General features: G+C 37.1%; 1 protein-coding gene across 9 annotated transcripts in view; it reads right to left on the bottom strand.

Moving 5' to 3' along the window:
- Positions 1–27,897, bottom strand: part of Slc4a10 (solute carrier family 4 member 10) — a 279,026-nt gene that overhangs the window by 140,925 nt on the left and 110,204 nt on the right. For all 9 annotated transcript variants that reach the window (XM_076569565.1, XM_076569563.1, XM_006984614.4 and 6 more), the window contains one exon: positions 22,232–22,313. Coding sequence is in view for 8 of the 9 variants with exons in the window: in XM_076569563.1 (XP_076425678.1) it covers positions 22,232–22,313 (82 nt within the window). In the remaining variant the exon portion in view is untranslated. The remainder of the gene's footprint in view (positions 1–22,231; positions 22,314–27,897) is intronic.

Below are 27,897 nucleotides of genomic sequence, written 5' to 3'. Positions count from 1 at the left end.
CAAGCTAAAAATAGTCTCTGTATTTGTTTTTTGTGTATGTGTATGTAACTGTTCTGACTAATTCACTTCAAATGCTAAAATGCACAGCTTTTTACTGGTAATGAAGCCTTTAGAGAGGAAATAAGGAAAAGGAATTCACATCTATTCATATATCACCTTGTTTATCACTGCATTCATGACAACATTGCTCTGGGATGCAGTAAGTTATAAAGTAGCAATTGGAAGTCTGGTTCCTCTGGTTCCAGCCCCTCCTAACTATTTTCCTTTCCTAGGAAGATGTATCAGCACACCCTCAGTCCCTTACTCTATACCTAACCTCTGTGGTTCTACAGATGGTAGCTTGTTACCGTTGACTTAACAGCAAATATCCAAATATAAGCAAATACATACTGCTGTGGGATGGTCTGTATGTTAAATGCTATGATTGGTCAATAAATAAAACACTGATTGGCCAGTGGCCAGGCAGGAAGTATAGGCGGGACTAACAGAGGAGAATTGAGAGAACAGGAAGGTGGGAGGAGATACTGCCAGCCGCTGCCATGACAAGCAGCATGTGAAGATGCCGGGTAAGCTACGAGCCATGTGGCAAGGTATAGATTTATAGAAATTGATTAATTTAAGATGTAAGAACTAGATTATTGGTGAAATTATTATGGCCACTCCACATAGTTAAAAGGAAGATTTATTTAGTGAGTAACTTACAAAAAAGGGAAAGGTAGGTTGTGGGGTCTGGGGAAGGTGTATCGAAGTCCAGCAGTGTTCTCTGGAGCTCTGCTCGGTCCACCTCCACTGTCTAGGGTCCTGGAACAGAGAGAGCGCTCACCCATCCAGGTCTCGGGTCTCCAGGCGCCTCCCCTGGCCCCGCCTCATAGGCGTGACAGTTGCCAGAGTCTCATTGGGGGTTGGAACTTCCAGATCCAAGCTGGAATGGCTACCCACTACACTAGATAGCTAGAAGCCTGAGCCATTAGGCCAAACAGTTTAAATAATATAAGCGTCTGTGTGTTTATTTTATAAGTGGGCTGTTGGACTGCTGGGGCTTGGTGGGACCTGGAGAGAAGCTCTCCAGCTACAACATATCATATTTGTCATCCTGGTTCTGGGTTACCTCACTCAGGATGATTTTTTCTAGTTCCATCCATTTACCTGAAAATTTCATGATTTTATTTTTTTAATGGCTAACTAATACTCCATGCATAAATGTACCACATTTTCTTTATCCATTCTTCTGTATGGGACATCTTGGTTGTTTCAAGTTTATGGCTATTATGAATAAAGCAGCAATGATTATGCCTGAGCAAGTGTCTTTGTGGTATGATTTGAAGTATCCTTTGGGTATATGACCAAGAATGTTACAGCTGGATCTTGAGGGAGATCTATTCCCATCTTCCTGAGGAACCACCACGTTGACTTCCATAGTGGTTGTACTAGTTTGCACTCCCATCAGCAATGGAGGAGTGTTCCCCTTTCTCAACATCTTTGCCTGCATGAGTTGTCATTTGTTTTATTGATCTTAGCCATTCTGATATATGTAAGATGGACTCTCAAAGTAGTTTTGACTTGCATTCCCCTGATGGTAAGGATATTGATCATTTCTTTGTTTATCAGCCATTTGAGTTTTCTCTGTTGAAAATTCTGTTTAGATCTGTAACGTATTTTTAAATTGGGTTGTTTTCTTGATATCTAGTTTCTAAGATTCTTTTTACATTTCAGTCATTAGCCCTCTGATGAGTAGTTGGTGAAAAAAAAATCTTTTCACATTATGTTGGCTGCCACTTTGTCTGATTGATGTGTCCTTTGCCATATAGAAGCTTTTCAGTTTCATGAGATCCTATTTATTAACTGTTAATCTTAGTGCTTGTGCTAACAATGTTCTGTTCAGAAAGTCTCTTCCTGTGCTAGTGAGTTCAAGGCTATTCACTACTTTCTCTTCTATAATATACAGTATAGCTGGTTTTATGCTGATGTATTTAAAGTTTAATTTGGGGCAGGGTAATAAGTATGGATCTATTTGTATTATTCTACATGCATACACCCAGTTTGACCAGCACCATTTCTAACTTCTTTATCAACCATCAGGTGTCCATACGTGTGTGGACTTATGTCTGTATTTTCAATTTGATTCCATTGATCAACATGTCTGTTTTTGCGCCATACAATACTGTTTTTATTTAGTATAGCTCTGTGGTACAACTTGAAATTGGGGGTGGTGATACCTCCTGCAATTCTTAATTATTCAGGATTATTTTAGCTATCCTGGGTTTTTTGTATTGCCATATGAAGCTGAAAAATTGTCCTGTCAAGATCTGTGAAAAATTGTGTTGGAATTTTCATGGGGAATGTATTGAATCTGTAGGTTGTTTTTGGTAGGATGGCTATCCTTTTACTATATTAATCCTAGGATCCATCCACAAGCATGGGAGATCTTTCCATCTTCTGATATCTTCTTCAATTTCTTTGTTCAGTGTCTTAAAATTTTTATCATACAAGTCTTTCACTTTCTTGGTTAGAGTTACCCCCAAGATATTTTGAATTAAGGCTATTGTTTAGGCATTGTTTCTCTTCTTTCTTTCTCAGTCCATTTTTCATCGGTATGTGGGAAAGCCACTGATTTTTAGTCAAATTTGTATTGGCTGAAAGTACTTTTTTTTTTAGCTGTAGGAGTTTCATGGTGGAATTTTTGTTGTTGTTGTTGTTTTTACATCCCAACCAAAGTTTCCCCTCCCTTCCCTCTTCCCAGTCTCCCACTACTTTCCCTCTACCCCCTCATCCACTCCTCCTCCACTGTTTCTCTTCAGATACAGGCAGGCCTCCCATGGATCTCAGCCAGCCAGTGTGAATAGGTTCCTCCTATTCTATAAATGCTGATGAGGCAGTCTAGTAAGAAGAATTACTCCCAAAAGCAGGCATTAGAATCAGAGACAGTCCCTGCTCTCACTGTTAGGAGTCTCACAAGAAGATCATGCTACACAACTGTAACATATATGCAGAGGGCCTAAGTCAGTCCCATGAAGGCTCCCTGGTTTTCAGTTCAGTCTCTGTGAGACCCTATGAACCCAGGTTAGTTAAATTTGTCTTTTTCCTTATGATGTCCTTGACCCCTCTGGCTCCTACAATCCTTCCTCCCCCTCTTCTCATGGTGGAATTTTTAAAGTCACTTATATATACTATCATATGATCTGTAAATAAAGATATTTTGACTTCTTTCCAGTCTTTATCCCATTGGTGTCCTTCAATTGCCTTATTGCTCTATGTAAGACTTCAAGAACTATATTGAACAGGTATATAGAGAGTAGACCAACTTGGTTTGTGCTTGATTTTAGTGGAACTGCTTTAAGTTCCTCTCCATTTAAGTTGATGTTGCTATGGGCTTGCTGTAAATTATCTTTATTACATTTATATATGTCCCTTGTATTCCTAATCTCTCCAAAACTTTTATCATGAAGGGGTATTGTTTTTTGTCAAAGGCCTTGTCTGTATCTAATGATACGATTATGTGGGGGGTTTTTGTCTTTCCGTCTGTTTATATGGTAGATTACATTTATCCATTTACCTATCATCCCTGCATCTCTGGGATAAAACCTACTTGATCATGGTTGATGATCTTATTGATGTTCAATAATAATCTTTGTGTCATGGTCAAGTGTAGAATTATTTAGACATGAGAATATCTTGAAAACATAAGCAGAAACAGTATCAAGTGAGGAAAAAATGTTTGAGACAAGTACAGAACATTAAAATCAAACAAAATCCCAGCACAGAGAAAGGGAATTGAAAACAAAGTCTCAACCCTAAACAGAACGCTATTTGCAATTGATACTTGCTGAGAAAGTTTAAACCAATTTTCTTCAATGGACTATCACTAGATATACCATCTACACTCCAGAGCAGGCTACATGCCCAGAAGTAGTTGGACAACACAAAACAAACTTTGTGTGTGTGTGTGTGTGTGTGTGTGTGTGTGTGTGTGTGTGTGTGTGTGTGTATGTTGGTTTTTGTTTTGTTTTGTTTACCTTTGTTTTTGTTTTATATTTTTTTAAGAGAGAAAGGATGAAAATGGATGGGTAGGGAGGATTTGGGAGATGCTGGGAGAGTGGAAAGAATATGAACAAAAACAAAAAATCTATTTCATAAAAAATGAATAAATAAATATATTATTTGCATAACAAAAATCAATCATCCCTAGAATTTAGGACAAAAGCTAAAAATGTGATTATTCTTCTCAATTTCTTGCAAAATTGTGCCTGAGTGTTTTCTTCAAGAAGTCTTTGAAAACTTAATCCAAATCCTTCCCTAGTTGAGTCTTTGTTAGATGTGAAGTTCAAGATCACAGGAGTTTTCATAGAACTCACAATGAAATCTGAGAATAATGGATGCAAATAGAAAACAGCCGTGGACTGGGAAGAATGTCTCCCCAAAAGGTCAGAGCTGGTTTTTATTTTTAACACATATGTAAGTAAAGAGAAAATACTTTTTTCCAAAGAGCAAAACAATGACTCAATAAAAACAGTATTACTTCTGTGAACAAACCACGTTAAATCTTGGCGTGACAATTAGATTATGTTGATACTATTGTGTTGAGAAGAATCAAAATTGTAAACATTTTAATTATACACTAACACCAGCACTGAAGGAGTTCTTTTTTTTTTTTTTTTTTTTGGTTTTTCGAGACAGGGTTTCTCTGTGTAGCTTTGCGCCTTTCCTGGGACTCACTTGGTAGCCCAGGCTGGCCTCGAACTCACAGAGATCCACCTGGCTCTGCCTCCCGAGTGCTGGGATTAAAGGTGTGCGCCACCACCGCCCGGCAGGAGTTCTTAATGTAGAGATGGCTGTGGCTTGTGTAATGTTTACATTGCACAGTGAAGAAAGAGATTCATTTGGTGACTAATGTTAACAACGATATTTAAAAACTAAAACCCTTTTCTTTTTTGTTTATTTGACTTGAGGGAAGTCAAAACATCTACTCATGAAGAGCATTGTGTTTTCTTCTGTGAAATGACTATACCACACAGCTGGTACATAATTACTGGGAAGCTATCACCATTTAGATATGTCAATCACAGGAAATAGTCATTACATACATTAAGTACATACATTAAGCTGAATAAGTATGTGATCTTTAACACAATGTAGGCTTTAAAAGAGTCTGAAAACACAAGACATCACTTATTATAATGTATCAAGGAATTCTAATACAACAGAAAATCTTTGCTGAGGGAAAGCAATAGAGAAAAGAAAGAAGGAATGTAATATGAATTCATGTGTGCATACAGCAAAAGATATAATTAGACCACTGCATGGTTTGTCCTTGTTTTGTTTTGCTAAAAGAAGAAGGAAGCAATAAATGAGTACTGGTCACATTTACCTGCCTTTGGTCCACATTTAAATTCATTACCAAAGAAGAGCCTCATTAATGAGTGTACTAGGTAGAAGGTAGAAATCTTGAAAGCCTCATAGTTGCACATGAAAAGAGGCATAGCTGGGTGGTGGTGTCGCATGCCTTTAATCCCAGCATGAGGGAGGCAGAGGCAGGTGGATCTCTGTGAGTTCAAGGCCAGCCTGGTCTACAGAGTGAGTTCCAGGAAAGGTGCAAAGCTACACAGAGAAACGCTGTCTCAAAAAACCAAAAAAAAGAAAGAAAGAAAGAAAGAAAGAAAGAAAGAAAGAAAGAAAGAAAGAAAGAAAAAGAGAAAAGAAAGAAAGGAAAGAAAGGAAAGAAAAAAAGAAAAGAGGCATAGACAAGACCTCTAAATAGTTTAAAAGATAACATGGCATGATATAGCCATACAAGTCTTGGGCATATACTCAAAGGACTTTACATCCTACTAAGGAAATAGTTGTTCATCCATTTTCATTGCTGCTCTATTCATAATAACCAAAAATTGGAAAAAGCCTAGATGCCCACCAACTAATGAATAGATAATGAAAACATTATATATTTACACAATGATATTACTCAATCATAAAGAAAATTAAATTATAAAATTTAATTTTATGATTATTATAAATTTGCAGGTCAATGGATGAAGCTAGGAACAATCATCCCAATCATCCTGAGTGAGGTAATCTGGACCCAAAAAGACAAATATTTGCATGTTTTCTCTTATATATGAATGTTAGCTTTTAAACTTTCAATATAAGTGCTACAATCCAAATAACCACAGAGGTTAGGTTTCTATTGTGAGACCAGGAAGGAGGACAAGATCTCCCAAGGAAGTAGAAATAGAATGTAGTGTTATGGCAAGATAAAGGGAAACTAAAAGAGAATGATTGAATAGGGAGGGGAACAGAAAAGCAGGGTAAGGGAAGGAATGTGGGGAAAGACAACTAACACTAAAGGCCTTTGGAAAAAGCATATGGAAACCTATACTGGAGAAGCATCCTGAAATATACATATATGAAAATAATCTGAATGGAGTCAACATATAGTGCAAGGGACAATGCCCTAATTAAATATGCCACCAAGTCAAACCCCCAGTGCCAGGGATGAGTTACATGGACTACTCCTAATATCACAACACTCTTGGTGGCTCTCAACAACCTGATGGTAGGTCCTTGTGCTAGAGACAATACTTAATTCTGCCATCAAGCACAGAGAAGTCACTGGTGCCTAACCAGAAGCTTCACAACCACTGAGTAGGGTTCATGGTGCTGGAAATTACTCTTTGAGCTTCGGTCTCACATAGCTACAAATCCCATGATCTACAACAGTGACATGTCTACAGATACACTGATGCAACAGTGGCACAGGTGTTATGGAATAACCAACCCCATTGTGATTGAATTTAAGGCCCATTCTATGAAGTGGCACTCATAACTTACATTGTTTAAGTGACCAAGAACCTGAAGGTAATGGGCCTAGCAGAAAATTTACCATTATTCTGCTGAAGGAACATAGCAATAAAATAACTCATGTGGGGGCCCACAGAGGTTTCCTAGTGAGATCTGAGCTTGCTTTACTACCAGGGCTGCATTAGGGAATGGCTTGACCATGAGCATTGTTATCAGGTGTTTGGAAGGGTCTGCACTTGGCTGTGCTAGGGGGAGGTCTTTGGCCCTGCCCCTTGGCATTCCTATAAAAAGTCCTTTTGAAGAGACAGAAGGGGATGGTGGATATTGACCCAGGCCCTCTCAAAACTATCCTGTTTCTGTCTGTCTCTTTTCTACACTATCTTTCTATCTAAATACTTCTTATCCTTCTCTCCTCAAGAGCACCCTGGGAAAAAGTAGAAGCTGGCCTCCCACAAACTCCTAATGAAATATTGCTATACCCATAGATCAGTACATTGCTCAACCCTCCATAAAAGAAGATTCTTCTTGCAGTAGACATGAATTAACACAGAGACCCACAACTAGACAATGTGCAGAGAGGGAGAGACTCTGTAGCACTTAGTCCTAAATGGGATGTCTTCATCAAACTCTTCCCCTCAAGGCTCAGGCATCTATGTGAAAGAGAAGGTAAAAGGGCTATAAAAGCAAGAGATGGTGGATGACTCTGAGAAAACCTAGACACAACAGGATTAATGCACACACAAACTCTCAGGGTCTCTGGCAATACATACAAGACCTGCACAGGTTCAACCCACACAAAATTTCAGCATTGAAAAGACAAAGTAGATTCAAAGTCTCACCTAGAGGTGAGAAGCTATTTGCAAGTCATACCTGCTGAGAAAGAGAAAATCAGTTTTCTTCAATGGAAGTACTGGGTATATCAACCACACCACCAGGCAGTTCCCATTCCCAGGAATAGGTAGTCAACACAAAATGAACTTGAATGTGTATTGGGTGGGGAGGGGTTGGTATCTGGGGGGGGCATTTTTGTCTTATGATTTTCTCTTTGTTTTGTTTTTGTGGATTTTTTTTTTGAGAAACAGAACATGAAGTTGAGTAGGGAGAAAAGTGCAGGAGGATCAGAGAATCTGGGAGGAGTTGGACAAGGGAGAAAAAGAGATCAAATATTATTGTATGAAAAAAATTAAATATAAAAAGAACCCAAAGTAACCATGTTAAAAAAGAAGAAAAGAGAAAGAGGAATTTATTCAATCACCTCTTGAGTCTGTACTTGACAAGATGACTTACTTTGACCAATGGGCATCAGCAAATGTGTCACAGAGACTTTAAAAGAGTTCATGCACATGGTTTCTACTCTCTATTACTTTTGGGAATTCAAGCCACCATGTAAGCTTGTTCAAATTAGGAGACTGAATGATGAGAGATCATGAACAGTCTTTGTTGACAGCTCTCCTGTTAGGCTGAGGAATAACCAGTCAGCTTCTGCTGACTATCATCAGCTGACTACAGATGCAGGAGTCTGCTAATTTAGGACAGAACAAATAACTAATAGATTTCCACCCAGACTGATGATCTGTAACTAATACCCTAGTTCACTTTTTGTTGCTGTGGACTACTAAAAAACCAACTTGGGGAGGAAAAATTATATTCATTTTATATCCTATAATCCCACAATCAAGAGAAGCCAGGTAGCTGCCAGCCAGACATGGAAACAGCAGGAAAGTAAGATATATAGAAGGAAGGAAGGAAGGAAGGAAGGAAGGAAGGAAGGAAGGAAGGAAGGAAGGAAGGAAGGAAGGAAGGAAGGAAGGAAGGAAGCCCTAAGGCAAAATGTAGATAAAGAGAAACGGATTAAAATAACAGTTAAGCTAATAAGACTGAGCATTCAAAATTAATAATAAATCTCCATGATATGGGAGCTGGTGGGGGCCCAAGAGAAAGTCTGTTACAGGAAGTAGGTACCATATTGACTTGAGTTAGCATTACTCTGTATTTACTTTATATATAGACATTGCACCCTTTATTACCCCTTTAATAGTTCTGTATAATGTACTCTGGATGATAAATATATGACAAAATGTCATATGAAAAGTTTGAGGGTTTTAAAAATAAGAACAGCTCTAAATCAACAGTATATGAAAATACGTCCAAACACAGAATTGGCATAAAAAACATGGCCTAATAAATGACTTTTTGACAAAAAATAAATAAAACTTAAAGCAGCATGTAAGTAAATGCCAAGTAACTTAGTACTAGAGACAGATACAAGAGTTTAAAGCTTAAAAAAAGAAAGTCTATAAATGTCTATAGTGTGCCATCTATTGTGCTAAATAATTAACTAATTAGATCTCCTTTGATCTTCACAAAATACTAGTTTCTTTAAATATACGTTGCAATAATTTATACTAGCAAAGAGAAACAGTTGCTTTTTACGATTTTTCCACAAAATTGTAGATTAAAGCGATTCACTCAGTTTCACAATTCGGCTAAGCATTAATACGGCCAATGCTCGGCCCTAATACCCAGTCATGCTATTCTTTTCCTACTCTAGTCACTGAAAACATTGAGTCACAGAGAAAGCACCTAGCTCTAGAAAACAGCAACCTTTACACATCAGGTCCATGGAGATAGGTGCATGGGGGGCAGCAATAGGGGCTACAGGGCATCACAGCTTGGTGAAAGCAAAGATGAAACTTTCTATACTTCCTGCCCCCAAATTTCCATTTTTTAAAATGATCTCATACACATAATTTTCTACATTCAAAAGTAGTTTGGTCAACTCATCCCGATTTCCCTTTCTCACAAGAATTTCTTAAATAGTTATATTATTTTGTGGATACCAAGTAAGCGCCTTCCTCTCAGTAAAGAATATTCAAAAGAATAACTGGGCAAGGGGCTGGAGAGATATGGCTCATTGGTTAAGAGTACTGGATGCTCTTCCGCAGGTCCCTGGTTCAATTCCCAGCACTCATATGGAAGCTCACAACTGTCTCTAACTCCAGTTCCAGGGGATCTGGAACCCTCACACAGACATGCATACAGGCAAAACACCAATGCACATAAAATAAAAATTAAAAAATAAGTTATTAAAAAAGTAAATGGGCAAGTTGAGAGCAACAAAGAGCTGAAATAAGGTTAGAATCACGTGCTCTTCTGTACCTAGTTTGTTCTGGTTTGGCTTTGTTTTGTTTGTTTTTGCTGTTTTGTTTGTTTGTTTGTTTGTTTTGTTCATGTTACAGTACATATTTTGGTCTTTCCTTCCTTCCTTCCTTCCTTCCTTCCTTCCTTCCTTCCTTCCTTCCTTCTTTCTTTCTTCCTTTCTTTCTTTCTTTCTTTCTCCCATTTCCATTCTGCCTAAACCAGCTTCACCCCTATAAGTTTCTTTCCCCTAATTATTAGCTTGGGTTTGTTGAGTGTCCTATAGAATGTAATCAGGACTGTTTGTATGATTCTGAGCTTAGAACTAACCAGAGCCTGGTGGGCTTGCCAGTGGGTACACAACCTAATAGCATGCCTCCTCCTCTCCTAAACATGTTGGTTGCCAACAGATCAGTAGTATGTAGTAGAACCCGTGGATCTCTTCCACTTTTCCTAGCTGATTATCAGGAAGGCTCAACCCATTCTGCAACCCATTTTTCATCCTTTTATTTTAGACAGTATCAAAGAATCCTTTAGTAAGAATGCAGGAAGAATCAAATCCCTTGCTTTGAGAGTTAAAGTCTGCAAATTATTTTTGAAACAACTGGTTTCTTACACGCAGCTAAACGGGCAGGAACAGATAACTACCACCAGCCCCCATCTCAAACAAATACTGTGGCTGCAAACTGGCAAGATTCCCATCTCAACAGCAGCCACTAGATGTGCATGTGTGCATGTGTGTGTGCATGTGTGCATGTGTGTCTGTTATATGTGCTACAGTTCTCCTATGGAGATCAGAGAACAACTTGTGGGAACTGGTTCTCTCTTCTACCAACTAGGCCCTGTGGCTCCGACTCAAGTCATCAGACTTGGCAGCAAGCACTTTTACCCACTGATTTCATCTCACTAGCCCATACCTGTTTTTAAAGGGGCATATTAATGGGTCATCCTAATCACCACTACTAGAGAGCTACAGATTTAACAAATATGAAATAATAAATGAAAACATTACATTGCCATACATATTGCTATCATTCATTATCAAAACATACAGTAGTTATATAAAATTTAACTTGGTATTCTATATATGTATCAGAAGGTAATTAAAATAAATTTTAAAGTTTTAATGTATTTTCCCTTTGTTGTCTCACACTTTAGATTGCACCAATCGCACACTGACATGGAAGACCAAAAGTAAAAATTGCTTAATCTCAATTGCATTGAGGTTTTCTTTAACCACAATCCCAATGTTATCTAACTATAGAGATTTGATATCCTTTATTAGGTATTGTCGCATGAAACAGAACAATGCCTGGGAAGAACATGCTGGTGGTGTTAAGGAGGCTGGACGATGGGAAAGACACATTAGGCAGTACACAGCAGACGACCAAGCGGAATAAATCAGTGGGAACGGAAAAGATGACACTAATATCAATTCAGAGAATTTAGTAACAACATACTATACAAAATAAGCACATAAAACTTTTAAATTGTATGGTCTTGGTTTTAGATAATAGAAAGGATAAAAAATATACAAAACATACATGAAACAAACAAAAGAAAGAGTTTAGAGAGCAAAAAATTATACAATTGCTGCCACTCATCAGAATGCATAATATATGTGAATAAAGTAACTAATAAAGTAACTTCAAGCTGTTTTTTTTGAGAAGGTGATTATTTTCCACTAAATATATTGTACCTGAGATTTAAAAGATATTTTTAAACACCTGGCATTTCTACTAGCTGCACTCAGAATGCTAAATTATGCTAGTACTTCTAGTAGCTAAGATACGCGTAAATCCTAGGAAACAATTTTCAAATAGAGAATTTTTAATTGAAAAATATTTCTATTTATAAAATATGTTTGTCTCCAATATTAGTCCTAACTCTCTTCCATTTAAAATATTTATTTCATGTTATCTGCATCACTAAACGTGCATATGACTTTCCATTATACAAAGGGAGGAGCTACCACCTCTCTAACTTCAGTGCTACATCCTTCATCACTGGTCCTCTCCCACTTACTCCTAAACTACACCATCCTGCACATCACTCCCATATTACCTAATTCCAGGTACATTCAGATCTTATAAACCTGGATGTGAATTTAGACCCATTAATAGCACAGGTGCCCATTTTTTGGTGTGTTCTGAGGATAAGAAAAATAAGTCAATATAAATAAGATTTTTTATATTTTAAAATTGAAAATATATTTTAACAAATTTTTAATGTAATGTCATCTATGTTTCTTTTTTAAGAAATTTTTTTCATTCATTTTACACATGAATCAGAGATCCCCCTCTTCCCTCATCCCACCTCCCCAACCTCCCAACTCAAACCACCCCCCAACCCCCTACAAGAAGGCAACACCTCCCATGGCAAGGTACATCTAGTAGAGGCAAGTCCAAGCCCTTGCCCCTGCCTCAAGGCTGCATGAGGTGTCCCATCCCTAGTGGGCTCGAAAATGTCCCTTCATGCACCAGGGATGGTTTCTGATTCTATCGCCAGAGGGACCCCCAAGCAAATCAAGCTACACAATTGTCTCACCATGTGAGTGCCTAGTCCAGTCCCATGCAGGCTCCACAGTCATTGATCCAACTTTCATGAGTTCCCACTAGTTTGGTTTAGTCATCTCTACAAGCTTCCCCATCATGATCCTGATGCACTTGCTCATAGAATCCCTCCTCTCTCTCTCTCTCCAACTGGACTCCTGGAGCTCTGCCTGGAGTTTGGCTGTGGATCTCTGCATCTGCTTCCATCAGTCACTGGAGAGAAGCTCTGTGATGACAGTTAGGGTGTTCACCGGTCTGATCACTGGGGCAAGCCAGTTCAGTTCAGGCACCCTCTCCACTATTGCTAGTAGTCCAAACTGGGGTCATCCTTGAAGATTCCTGGCAACTTCCCTAGCACTGGGTTTCTAACTATCCCCATGAAATCTCCCTCCATCATGGTATCTCTCTCATTGCTTTCCCACTCCATCCCTGTTCCAGCTCATCCATCCCATTCCCTTATGTTCTCATCCCCCATACCCTACCCTCCATTGCCCACCCCTCACCCCCAGTTCACTCATGGAGATTTCATCTATTTCCCCTTCCCAGGGTGATCCATGCATCCCTCTTTGGGTCTTCCTTGTTAGCTAGCTTCTCTGGAGTTGTGAGTTGTTGTCTGGTTATCCTTTGATTTACTTCTAGTATTCACTTATGAGTGGACACATACCATGTTTGTACTTTTGAGTCTAGGTTACCTCACTCAGACTGATATTTTCTAGTTCCATCTATTTGCATGCAAACCTCATGATGTCACTATTTTTCTCTGCTGAGTAGTACTCCATTGTGTATATGTACCACATTTTCTTTATCCATTCTTCAGTTGAAGGACATCTAGGTGGTTTCTAGGTTCTGGCTATTACAAATAATGCTGCTATAAACATAGCTGAGCATGTGTTCTTGTGGTATAATTGAACATTCTTTGGGTATATGCCTGAGTGGTATAGCTGGGTCTTGAGTTAGATTGATTCCCAATTTTCTGAGAAAGCACCATACTGATTTCTAAAGTGGCTAAACTAGTTTGCATTCCCACAAACACTAAAGGAGTGTTGCCTTGCTCCACATCCTCTCCAATGTAGGCTGTCTTCAGTGTTTTTTATCATAGCCATTCTGACAAGTGTAAGATGGTATCTCAGAGTCGTTTTGACTTGCATTTCCCTGATGACAAAGGATGTTGAGCAATTCCTTAAATGTCTTTCAGCCATTTGAGATTCTTCTGTTGAGAATTCTCTGTTTAGCTCTGTAGCTGATTTTTTAATTAGATTGTTTGTTATTTTGATGTCTAGTTTTATTGAGTCCTTTATATATTCTAGAGATCAGCCCTTTGTCAGATGTGGGGTTGGTGAAGACCTCTTCCCATTCTGTAGGCTGTCATTTTGTCTTTACCCTACAAAAGCTTCTCAGTTTCAGGAGGCCCCATTTAATTAATTAATTAAATTAATTGTTGCTCTCAGTGTCTGTGCTACTGGTGTTATATTTAGGAAGTGGTCTCCTGTGACAATGTGTTCAAGACTACTTCCTACTTTCTCTTCTTTCAGAATCAGTGTAACTGGTTTTATATTGAGGTCTTTGATCCACTTGGACTTGAGTTTTGTGCATGGTGATAGATATGGATCTATTTGCAATCTTCTACATGTTGATGTCCACTTATGCCAGCACCATTTGTTGAAGATGCTTTCTTTTTTCTATTGTACAGTTGTTGCTTTTGTCAAAAATCAGGTTTCATAGGTGTGTGGGTTAATGTCAGGGTCTTCAGTTCTGTTCCATTGGTTCACATGTTGGTTTTTATGCCAGTACCAAGCTGTTTTTATTACTGTAGCTCTATAGTAGAGCTTGTTGTCAAGGATGGTGATGCCTCCAGAGATGGTTTTGTTGTACAGGATTCCTTTAGTTATCCTGGGTATTCTGTTTTTCCAAATGAAGTTGAATATTTTTCTTTCCAGGTCTGTGAAGAATTGTGTTGGGATTTTGATGGGGATTGCATTGTATCTGTAGATAGCTTTGGTAAGATTGCCATTTTAACTATGTTAATCCTACCTATCCATGAGCATAAGAGATCTTTCCATTTTCTGACATCTTCTTCAATTTCTTTCTTCAAGGACTTAAAGTTCTTGTCATGCAGGTCTTTCACTTGCTTAGTTGGAGTTACCCCCAAGGTATTTTATATTGTTTGTGGCTATTGTAAAGGGTGATGTTTCTCTGATTTCTTTCTCAGTCCATTTATCATTTGTATGTAGGAGGGCTACTGATTTATTTTTGTGTTAATCATGTATCCTGCCACATTACTGAAGGTGTTTATCAGCTCTAGGAGTTCCATGGTAGAAATTTTGTGGTCTCTTATGTATACTATCATATCATCTGCAAATAGTGAGAGTTTGACTTCTTCCTTTCCAATTTGTATCCCCTTGATCTCTTTTTATTGTCTTATTGCTCTAGCTAGAACTTCAAGTACTATATTAAATAAATATGGAGAGAGTAGACAGCCTTGTCTTATTCCTGATTTTTGTGAAATCACTTAGAGTTTCTCTCCATTTACTTTGATGTTGGCTGTTGGCTTGCTGTAAATTGCCTTTTTTATGTTTAGGTATGTTCCTTGTATTCTTGTTCTCTTCAAGACCTTTATCATGAAGGGATGTTGGGTTTTTGTCAAAGGCCTTTTCAGCATCTAATGAAATGATCATGTGATTTTTTTTTCTTTCAGTTTCTTTACATGGTACATTACATTGATGGATTTTCATATGTTAAACCATTCTTGCATCTCTGGGATGAAGCCTACTTGATCATGGTGGATAATTCTTTGATGTGTTCTTGGAGTCAGTTTGCCAACATTTTATTGAGTATTTTTTGTTTGTTTGTTTCTTTTAAGACAGGGTTTCTCTGTGTAATTTTGGTGCCTGTCCTGGATCTCACTCTGTAGACCCGGCTGGGCTTGAACTCACAGAGATCCACCTGGCTCTGTCTCCCGTGTGCTTGGATTAAGGGCATGCACCACCACCACCAAGCGAGTATTTTTGCATCAATGTTCATGAGGGGGACTGGTCTGTAATTCTCTTTCTTTGTTGCATCTTTGTGTGTTGGGAATCAGAGTAAATGTAGCCTCATGAAAGAGTTTGGTAATGTTCCTTCTGTTTCTATTGTGTGGAACAATTTGAAGAGTATTGGTATTATCTCTTTTTTAAAAATCTGGTAGAATTCTGTGTTGAAACCATCTGGTCCTGGGCTTTTTTTGATTGGGAGACTTTTAATGACTGCTTCTATTTCCTTACGGGTTATTGGTCTATTTAAATAGTTTATCTGGTCTTGATTTAACTTAGGTATATGGTACCTATTCAGAAAATTTTCCATTTCTTTTAGATTTTCCAATTTTGTCGAGCAGAGGTTTTTGAAGTATGACCTGATGATTCTCTGGATTTCCTCATTGTCTGTTGTTGTATCTTCCTTTTCATTTCTGATTTTGCTAATTTGGATGTTCTCTCTCTCTCTCTGCCTTTTGGTTAGTTTGGATAAGGGCTTATCTATCTTGGTGACTATCTCAAAGAACCAAGTTTTTGTTTCATTGATTCTTTGTACTGTTCTCCTTGTTTCTATTTTATTGATTTCAGTCCTCAGTTTGATTATTTCCTGGCATGTTCTCCTCCTGGGTAACTTTGCTTCTTCTTGTTCTAGAGCTTTCAGGTGTGCTGTTAAGTCATTAGTGTGAGATTTCTCCAACTTCTTTATTTAGGCATTTAGTGCTATAAATTTTCCTCTTACCACTGCTTTCATAGTGTCCCATAAGTTTGGGTATGTGGTATATTCATTTGCATTGTTCTCTAGGAAGTCTTTAATTTCTTTCTTTATTTCTACTTGACCCATTGATGACTCAGTTTAGCATTATTCAGTTTCCATGAGATTGTAGGCTTTCTGTAATTTTTGGTTGTTTAATTGTGGTTGTTGAAATCTGACTTTAAACCATGGTGGTCCAATAGACTGCAGGAGGTTATTCCAATTTTTTTGTATCTGTTGAGATTTGTTTTGTGACCGAGTATGTGGTCAATTTTAAAGAAGGTTTCATGGGTTGCTGAGAAGAAGGTATATTCTTTTTTGTTAGGGTGGAATGTTCTGTAGATATTGATTAAGTCCATTTGAGTCATAACATCTGCTAGGTCTCTTGTTTCTCTATTAAGTTTTGAGCTGGCAGATCTGTCCAGTGGTAAGAGTGGAGTGTTGAAGTCTCCCACTATTAATGTGTGTGGTTTTATGTGTGATTTAAGCTTTAGTAATGTTTCTTTTACATATGTTAGTGCCCTTGTATTTGGGACATAAATGTTCAGAATTGAAACTTCATCTTGGTGGATCTTTCCTGTGATGAGTATGTAATGTCCTTCTTGATCTCTTTTTATTGATTTTAGTTTGAAGTATATTTTGTTAGATATTAGGATAGCTACACCAGCTTGCTTCTTAAGTCCATTTGATTGGAAAGTCTTTTCCCAGCCTTTTACTCTGAGTTAGTGTCTGTCTTTGAATTTGAGGTGTGTTTCTTGTATGCAGCAGAAAAATGGGTCCTGATTTTGTATCTATTCTGTTAGCCTGTGTCTTTTTATAGGTGAATTAAGTCCATTGATGCTATGGGATATTAATAACCAGTGATTGTTCATTCCTGTTATCTTTTAGTAGTAGTATGTGTGCATTTTTCTTCTTTGGGGTTTACTGCTGTGGGGTTATCTATTGCCTGTGTTTTCATGGGTGTATCTGACTTCCTTAGGTTGGAATATTCCTTCTAGTGCTTTCTGTAGAGCTGAATTTGTGGATAGGTATTATTTAAATCTGGTTTTGTCTTGTCATGTCCTGTTCACTCCGTCTATGGTGATTGAAAGTTTTGCTGGGTATATTAGTCTAGCCTGGCATCTATGGTCTCTTAGTGTCTGCATTACATTTGTCCAGGACCTTCTGGCTTTCAAAGTCTCCATTGAAAAGTCATGTGTTATTCTGATGGGTCTGCCTTTATAAGCCACTTGGCCTTTTTCCTTTGCTGCTCTTAATATTCTTTCTTTATTCTGTATGTTTAGTGGTTTAATTATTATGTGGCGAGGGGTCTTTTTTTTTAGGGGTCTAGTCTGTATGGTGTTCTATAGGCTTCTTTTATCTTCATAGACATTTCCTACTTTAAGTTGGGAAAGTTTTTCTTCTATGATTTTGTTGAATATATTTTCTGTGCCTTTCAGTTGGTATTCTTCTCCTTCTTCTATCCCTATTATTCCTAGGTTTGGCCTTTTCATGGTGTCCCAGATTTCCTGGACATTTTGTGTTATGACTTTTTTGACTTTGGTGTTTTCTTTAACTGGTGAAACTATTTCCTCTATTGTATTCTCTACACCATAGATTCTTTCCTCCATCTCTCGAATTCTGTTGGTTATGTTTGCATCTGTGTTTCCTGTTTGTTTACTCAGATTTTCTATTTCCAGCATTCCCTCTGTTTGTATCTTCTTCATTGTTTCTATTTCACTTTTCAGGTCTTGAACTGTTTCCTTCACATGTTTAATTACTTTTGCATGATTTTCTTGGCTTTCTTTAAGGATTTCTTCCAATTTTTTTGTTTGCCTTTTCCTCAATTTCTTTAAGGGAATTTTTCATTTCCTCTTTAAAGGCCTCTAGCATCTTCATAAAGTTATTTTTAAGGTCACTTTCTTCTGCTTCTTCTACATTGTGATGTTCAGGTCTTGCTATTGTAGAAGGGCTAGGTTCTGGTGATGCCATATTGCTCTTTATGTTGTATGTATTTTTGCACTGGTGTCCACCCATCTCTTCCTCCAATAGGTGCAAGAGGTGCCTATGTCTGAGCGAGCTGCTATTAGTTCAATCTGTGCTTGCTGTGTCTGTGTTTCAAGAGGCCCCTCTGAGTTCAATCTTAGCTCTTTGTCTAATTTAATTATAGTCATTACCTTCTAAGACAGTGGTTCTCAACCTGTGGGTTGCAATCCATTTGGGAGTTGCATATCAGGTATTTACATTATGAGTCATAACATGAGTAAAATCACAGTTATGAAGTAGCAATAAAAACAATTTTATGGCTATGGGTCACCACAACATGAGGAACTGTATAAAGAGTTACAACATTAGGAAGGCTGAAAACCACTGCTCTAGAATGAAAATGCCTACTCACAGACACCAGTGAATGTTATAGAATATTTGTTTACACTGTAAAGATGAGTCTCTGCTTAAGGCACCTTGTGATAGTTTAATAAAGAGTTAAATGGCCAATAGTTAAGCAGGAGAAAATAGGCAGGACTTCTAGGCAGAGAGAGAGAAACTGGGAGCAGGAATCTAGGGGCAGATTTTGCTAGACTCTGAAGAAGTCAAACATACGTTATAGAATAGAAGTAACTGAGCCATGCAGCAAAATGTAGATTAAAAGAGATGGGTTAATTTAAGTTATAAAAGCTAGTTGCAAAAAAAGCCTAAGCTAAGGCCATACTTTCATAACTCATAAATTTCTGTGTCATTAACTGAGGGCTGGCAATCAAAGATAGTCCAACCAGAAAGCTTGCTACAAATGAAAAACAATCCAATTGTGTCCTGACAATTGGAAAACTCCTTTACTAATCATTCTGTATTCCCTAATAATGCTTGACACAGAAAATGTTTGTAATAATGCAACTATAACAATTACATTATTCCTCAATAATGCATTTTATATCTAAAAGGATAATTCAGTATTTTGCTATAATTATTTGTGAATTATTAAGCATTAATTTTTCATTTATCTGTCGGTGGCTTATCCATGTCAATATTTAAATCCAAGATGGTTTTTTCCATGAAACTGAACATATTTCTAGGCTAATTTCTTTTGGTGTTGGGTCTCTTGGTGTATTTTTTAGAGAGGATAAGCATAACTCTTCAAGCATGGTCAATGTACTTTCTGAAATCAAACACCAACTTAGCATTACTATAAAATGTATCAAAGCAAAGGCAGATAGACATATCTAACCATCACATACAAAATCCCAGCATTGTAATATTAATGCAGTGATTGCATCCTCTAAATTTAGAGTCAGTAGCTACTTATGGAATTACATATAAAACCAAATGCCTCTTCTTTCTGAATTCATAATGATTAAATGTGAAATTGTATGTCAGTTTGCTCCTGACTGAATAGAATTGATTCCTTAAGATATAGCTGGGTCAGAGAGTCCCAAAGGAAGGGTAATGGGCTGAGAAGAGAGGGCTGTCTGAGGCAAGCTGTCTGAAGACTAGAAGGACCATAATGAAGGAGGAGGGGAGTGAGTGCACAGGTGGCTGATTGGGATCCTCACCATGTCTGGTGGCTGCACTTAAGTCTCGGGGAACCTCAGAAAAGAGGGAGCAGAAAGACTGTAAGAGCCAGAGGACCAAGACATCTGCTAAGAGACTGTGTCTTCAATATAAGTCAGGAAATCTGCATGCTTGAAATTCCAACAGTAAGGCAGCCTAATCAAGACCTGAATAATAATATAGCCAGTTAACATGCCAGTGTACATAGGATAAATATCACATGGCCCTACCCCTAGAAGAAGAGCTACAGGACGCAAATGACTGCTGAGAGAAGGAGAATCAACTTTCCCCAGGAATGAGACCCCTAATTTATAATCTAATACCAAGTGGTCAGCACTAAAAACATATAACAGGAGCAACACTAAATAGATTCAGTCAGTTTTATTTATATATGTCTATGTATGTCTACATATAATAATTAGAAAAGAAAAGATCTACCTAGGCTCTGCTGTCATATGTCTCTACCTCTACCTATTACTGTATTTTACAGGAAATACAGATAAATGATAGATGTAATATCCTGCTGACACAAGCTTTTTCTTCTTTGATTTTATAAAAATCAAATACCTTTGCCAATATTAACAGAAAGGTGAGGAAAGAACAATTCAAGAATCTGAACTGATGGTTTCTTTTTGTTTTGACCTTCAGAGAGTAAACAAAAAGATATTTCAGTGGGAAAGATAAAATGACCTATCAACATATGCTATAGCGTTCTCATTTAAAATTTTTTTAAAGACTACTTCAGGAGATGCCGTTTCCCTAGACATCAACACGGGATGCCAGTGAGCCTTCTGCTGGTAGAATCTGACTCTGGTATCTTTATGGTGATGGGCTGGCTAGCACGAGGGCACTTAGAGACAGGTGTGTGAGATCTTTAGTGCAGGGTGTTTGTAATGATCCTCAGATCTTTGTCTTTGTCCTAGGGATTCTAAAATAATTCCCCCCATGGAAGTAGACTGCTTCATCACTTCTTCTACAGCCAATTCACTGTGTTTAGGAAGTGAAACTTTATATTGTCTCATTTTAAGTTGTAAAGCCTGTAACTTTTCCTATTCTGCCTGGTTCTGCTATACTTAGAATCAAAAAGATTAATGTAATTATGCCATAAACAACATGTGTTGTGAAATATAAGCTTTAGTTTTTAATTCTAACAGTGTCTCTACACATGCTCTTTACATGATTAAAGTGGAATAAATGAGGAAGGCTAAAGGAAAAACAGTAATATTTTTGTATTCAAATCCAAGGAAAATTATTTTATATGAAACATTACAACTTAAATGTTCAAGGATTTTTAATCTTTAATTTATACAATAAAAAATGGGTGGTATAGCAAATCACTAGGCTCATCCAACAAGTGTGACCTTCTTGGAGCTGGATATTATTTTCTGTGAACCATACAAAATATCTGTAACAATGTATATTATCAACAATGTCGGTGTTGATAAAAGTTGTTTCCAAATATTATATCAACTATCATGCTATGGAATTATTACAACTACAGATAAGACTCAAAAACTATTAAACTAATTACAATTTAAAAGCTTATATTGCAATTCTTAAATTGAAAAACAGTCTGCTTTTTAATGCTTAAATTGAAAAACACTTAATGGATAATTAATTCTGATTACCTATACTTAAGACTACACAGGTTTTACCTCTCATTCAAATAACAAACATTATATACCTTATATATAAGATATGAAAAAATTGAAAGTAAAAACATAGAATTTAATTCTGTATGAACATTAAATCATAGTATGATAATTGCTGATACTATGCTACTCAATTCCTAGATATTAGTTGAAATACTATATCCTGGTTTTCTAAAAATCCTTAATATATATGCATTACTATCAGTGTGCTAACAATTGAGAGAATTGAGATGCAGAAGTTTAACTAAAGGCCCTATGCTAATGAAGGGACAGACCTGGCATTTGACCTGCTGTAGTCTGCTGTTAGAGTGTGTATAATTAAACATTAAAATGTTCTGTCTATATTAGCAGTCCCTCTCATTGAAGAGAACACATAGAAATTGAGTTTCTTTCTCTTTCTGATACCTGATAGAATACAAGGTGTCTGAAATTCTCTTCTCTTGGCAGCCAACTCTGATAACAGGCTCCTCTTTTCCTAGCATATCACATATGGTACGAATATCTATTTTTCTTTTCATTATATAATTAATTATAATCTTTGGAACAGGGATTATAGAAAAGATGGCACCAAACAGTCTCTAGAATATTGAATTGATTGAACAAATAACTATGTATGAACAATTACTTCTCACCATTTTCAGTCTGCCTGTTGGTACTCTATACTGTACCAGAACAATAATATCTACATCACACCAGCACACCATCATTACTTCCATATCAACATTTTCAATATTCCACAATTAAAAATTTTACATTTCTCTTTAAAATGCCTTTGGAAAGTATATCACCCATCCCACCAAAATAATGTCTCACCTTCTAAATCTTCTTTCTCAAAATGTGTTTTGAGAATAGAACGTGTTCCACCTCTATCCACAACTGCTTCTTCGTCATTTCTCTATAGAGTAAGGAAAAATAAAATAAAATAAATACATGTATACCTATTTTCTTAATTTCAAAAAGTAAGCCTTAATATGACCAACTATTTAGAGATTTAGTCTGCTAGATTATCAACTGTTGGTTTAAAAGAGAAGCTAAAATAAATTTGGTCATATATTCAGAGTAGTAAATTATTTGACTTAACATTGACAATAATACATTTCTGTTGGCGTCATTTGTTAGTGAGATGAAAACAGAAAACATATCTTGTCAATTTAGTAACAGTTATATTTTATCCCCGATAAAGAACTGCTATTAACAAGATCACATTTTTAACTATACAGGGAAAATATGAAAATCATTAGTATTGACATCACAAATGTTATGGCAGGGTGAAATGATTCCACTTCCATGAAAAATTGATCTAGTCCCTTGAAAGCAATTAGTAGGCAATTATTAGATAATGAAAACTCTAATTACTTTGCTTCAGTGTGAGACACCTTATTGAACAAGATATTAAATTGTTATCATGCCCATTAAATCTTCATTTAGTTTCCAGATATATTTTCCAGTTTAGAATGGCTGGACAGATACTAGATATATAAACATTGTACACATGCTCAAAACATACTAAATAATTTGGAATTTAGCAAAATAAGGGGAAAGTATTTAAAATAATTGATTTGACCACACAGGATGAAAAATAATACAAAATACTGAATAAAGTGAAATAATTCCAACTTTTATCTGCTCATGGAATATATGTAAAAATTGATTCTAAAATGAGCACTGAATTTATATAACAGGAGAAACACTCAAAAGAATGAAGCTTCTGGGATCTATTTCTAAGTCAATTCTAGTAAATGACTATTTAAGATGAAAAAAAATATTTAAAAACCAAAGAGTGCATTGTAAAAGAGAAGAACCTTTTCCTTCTATTCAACTGACAACTTTGAACCATCGAATACTGGTGACAACTTGCTTTCACTGAAAAGGCAATCTTTGCCTAAGTCCAATAACATGTCATTATCTCTGAGGACAACTAGACCTGGGACCTGCAAAACAGAACTAATCACCAAAGGCAAGGCAGGTATGCTTAGCATAAGACAACAAAATCAAAACAGTGATAAAATGGTCTGATTCACAGAGATCAAAGTGTTCTAGAAGGGAGGCAAATGGGCAGTCTACTGAAGTGTTGTCAGACATATATTAATGAATAAGTTCCAGGCTACATAAGCCAAATGTCTAGTTAGAATCATCAAAACGTAGCTACTCAGTAAGTTCCCACACTTGATTCAATGTACAACTCTGAAGGCTTGAATAAGGGAAAATACAAAGCTACTTGAGCAAAAATCCTGCTACACTGAACCAAAATTATAGTCTGTATTATAATCATCTCCAAAAGAACACACCTTCTTTTACCAAGACAACTAAGCGCTGAAAAAAAGGAGACAAACACACGGGAGTTGCTGGGGCCTGTCCCTGAACTGACACTAAGGACAGGGAACTTAGCCAGAGGGGGGCTGGATGACTGTAAGTAATCTACAGAGTTACAGCTTAAGTCCATCTTGTGGGTCCAGCAGGTTTCCGAACCCAAGCTGTTGTCGTTTCTCAAGTTGTCGAGTGAATAACCAAAAGAGACAAGATTATGATTAGAGAAGTGTTCAACACGAGAGTGACGGTTTTCTCTTCAAGTCAGCCCCTTGCATATATGATGGCTGAAAGGAAGATGCCAATATAAAGAACTAAGACACGTAGGGGAAAGTAAATTAAAAATTTTATTTTAGCAAGTTCCAGAAAAGGAAATGGGATTGATCTAAGTGCAAAGCTACTGTGAAGGGACTCCATTTTTCTGAGATCTAGAGGGAGGATCAGGAGAGCTGATGTGTAGTCAGAGATATTCTGAGAACAAAAGAGAACATCAAGTAGAGAATTCCTGCTGCACAAACTCGGGGCCTGGGTGACAGAGGCTGTGCCATTTTCCAACCTATCAAACTGAGTAACATTAAAGAAATGAACCACAGATAAGAGTAAACACCCAAAACACACGCATCAGATATTACATAGAAATCCACTAACATGCACAACTTTTACGTTTGATCAGTTATTTTTTAAGTTGGAAAGCAAAAATATTTAAATCTGCAAGAAGAAGCAATACAAAAACTAAAGATGCAATTTATATAATTTTTCTGGACACAATAAAAATCAGTCCATTTAGAAATGATTATTACTAATAAATTTATAAATTACTTTATTATATGTACAAAATATATTCAAATATGTATCACACTGAAAAACATTCCTGTTCTTTCACATGTTTTTAGGCCAAAAACTAACTCAGACATCCACACTGAAAGGCCAAGAAAGCACTGTCCCACTGAACTGCTCTGTATCTATCATATACAAATGACAAATTGGGAAGGAGACCAAATTAATGGCCTCATCTATACAAACGATTTGGCTTCTATGTCTCACAATTATACTTGACTTTGAAATATAGGGTTATAGATGTATTTCAAACTAAAGCTATAGCCCTAGCCATTCAAATAAATTAAAATATTTCTTTGAAATAAAAATGAAGCTATATTGAAAATGTGTTTGACTTGATGTGTTTCATTTTGAGGTTTTTACATACATAACTCCCTTAAATGTTCACTGGATATGCATGACGATATTAAATAAATGATTTGGGGGGGCTGAAATATATCCACGATATAAATTGCTATTAATTCATATATTTAAAGTCCTCTACTTTGGTTATGGGTCAAAGGATCAATTATTAAAGAGACCTTATGCATCAATTCTTTTCCCCTTGTTACCCCTCAAATAGTGAACATGAATTATGATACAAGTAATGTGAAGAGACCTATGGCTATGCTTTGAAGCCACTTTGAAGTTATTCCCAAATGTATTATGATGAACCTTAATTTTATATTGAGCCTCTCTAGATGTTTCTAAACATCAGACATACAAATGCATCCTACCTTCCATAATTATTTATCCATTTATGGATCAATTTTATCATTAACATTTCCCAGGGGTGAAATACACACACACACACACACACACACACACACACACACACACACACACACATTTCAACGTTCTTTGAAAATTGCATGTGTTTTGGTCATAATCGCCCCCTACAATTTCTGTGATCACTCAACATTGTGTTCTTTTAATTTTTAAAGTTCATTAAGTCCAATTTTCACTGCACATATATTCTTGAATATGTGGGCTTCCACAAGATTGTTTTCCACTAACCACAGCCTATGTATGCTCTTAAGAGAAAATAGCCTCTCTGTCTCCCAGCAGCTATCAATTGCCAATAGATCCTCAGCTAGAGGTAAGACTTCCTGTCTACCTCCATTTTCCAGGTTGGCATTTGGTCTGGCTTGAGCTTGCAGAGACAAGTCTTATGTACACTGCAGAATGATTGACAAGCACTGTGAGTACATATGTACAACTGACCTGCTTTGGAAGACATGTTCACTTGTAGTCATCTACCCACTGCCTCTGACTCTTACATTCTTTCAGCTTTCTCTTCTGAAATGATCCCTGAGCATTAGGAGGAGAAGATGATATAGATGTCCCAATTGGGGCTAAGCATTCTGCAGTTTCTTATTCCAATTCTTTTAGCTAGTTTTAATGCTTTCTGTCAGTTTATATTTGTTGAACAAGGCAATGGACTCTATAATGAAAACTTACTAAAGTATATCATTTATTTTTACCACATGTACTTCTCATTACTCTCTTCTATTCTCCCTCTTACTCCTCCACAGATAGTTCTCTTCCTCTTTCCAAGTAGTCCTTCTTCTGGTTTCATGGGGGGATGCCTGCATATATGCACCTGCATGTATGTCTGCCTGTCTATTTGTTTGTGTGTAACACAGGATCCACAAATGAGTGTAAACATACAATATTTACCTCTCCAAGTTTGGCTTATTTCATTTAATGACTTTAGAAACATTGTAAAATATTTCTCCCTACATTTAATGTTTTAATGAGCATCATTAGAAACAGAAGAACAATTTAAACTATTAGATGCATCAGGAGTACTCAAACCCCTAAGTCAGTAAAACTCAACTATCCGGTCATTTTAATGTTATTCTCAATTTATGAAAAACTCACATATCCACATTCATTCATCAATACTATGAATAAATAAAGCCTCTCCCCATTTGTGCTTGAATTTTTACCTGGCTTGATTTCATGCAGTTCTTTTGCAGGTAATGAAGTGTGCATGAAAAACCTATATGGAAGCCCATTCTCTTGCAACTCAAGTAAAAAAACACAAGAAGGGATAGCAGAAGACATATGAAATGAAAGAACAAGGGATAATAATACTGGAGGATCCATGAGTAAGTAGGGCTGGGACCAGGGATGCTGGGAAAAGAGAAGCTTCAGGTTAGCCAAAGTCCTCATTTTATTTTCTGACATGTGATCTCACTGAATCCAGACACCACAATACTCTGCTGACTAGCTTGTATCAAGAATCTTCTCTCAGGTCCCTAGGACGACTGTGGCTTATAATAAATTTTGGTTCTACTCTATTATTGAAAAAAAATAGCCAAATGAATGGAAACACATGAACTATGAACCAAAGGATGAGGGGCCCCCAGCTGGATCAGGCCCTCTGAATAGGTGCAACAGTTGATTGGCTTGATCAGTTTGGGAGGCAACTAGGCAGTGGGACCAAGTCCTGTGCTCATTGCAAGACTTGGCTGTTTGAAACCTGGAGTTTACGCAGGGACACTTGGCTCAGTCTGGGAGGAAGGGACTGTACCTGCCTGGACTCAGTCTACCAGGTTGATTGCAGTCCTCGGGGGAGGATTTGCCCTGGAGGAGGTGGGAATGGGGGGTAAGCTGGGGGTAAGGGGAGGGTGTGGGAGGGGGGAGAATAGGGGAACCCGTGGCTGACATGTAGAACTGAATGGTATTGTAAAATAAAATAAAATAAAACAATAAAATAAAAAAATCTCCTCTCTCTGCCTCTTGAGGGTTGAATGTGCAGGTGCCTGCCATGCTGGCCGGCTTTTACGTGGGTACCGAGGATCTGAGCTCCCACCCTCATGCTTATACAGCAAGTGTTTTGTCCACTGAGCCATCTCACAGCCCTGCTCTTTATTTTTATTGATGTTAATCATGACTTGATAAAACAAACTCCTAAAAATGTTAGTAATATCAGCATTTGTTAAATAGCTAGAAATTATATCATCATGACTTCAGTTTAGGATTCCATTGTTGTTATCTGTAAAGTTACACTTAATATGTAGAGGAGATGTAGAAATAATCCCAATTATTTCCAATTTGGACACCATTATAGTTCTTTGCTCTGTTAAAAATAAATCTAAGCTTAAGCTCAAAATTTCAATGGATTATCTTTGAAAAACAAAGGTGTGCCTTTTGGTATGGTTCTCATTTTATTTTATATGTCTCTTAGTTTATTTTCTATTGCTGTGATAAACACCATGCCCAAAAGCAACTTGGGAGGAAAGGGTTTGTTTGGCTTACACTTTCAAGCCAAAGTCTATCACTGAGGGAAGTCAAAGCAGGGACTCAAGCAGGAACCTAAATGTAGAATGATCAAAAGCTACAGAGAA

This window comes from Peromyscus maniculatus, chromosome 4 (assembly GCF_049852395.1).
Source record: "Peromyscus maniculatus bairdii isolate BWxNUB_F1_BW_parent chromosome 4, HU_Pman_BW_mat_3.1, whole genome shotgun sequence".
In the NCBI taxonomy this organism is placed as follows: domain Eukaryota; kingdom Metazoa; phylum Chordata; class Mammalia; order Rodentia; family Cricetidae; genus Peromyscus; species Peromyscus maniculatus.
This window is presented reverse-complemented; position numbering and strand designations above follow the sequence as displayed.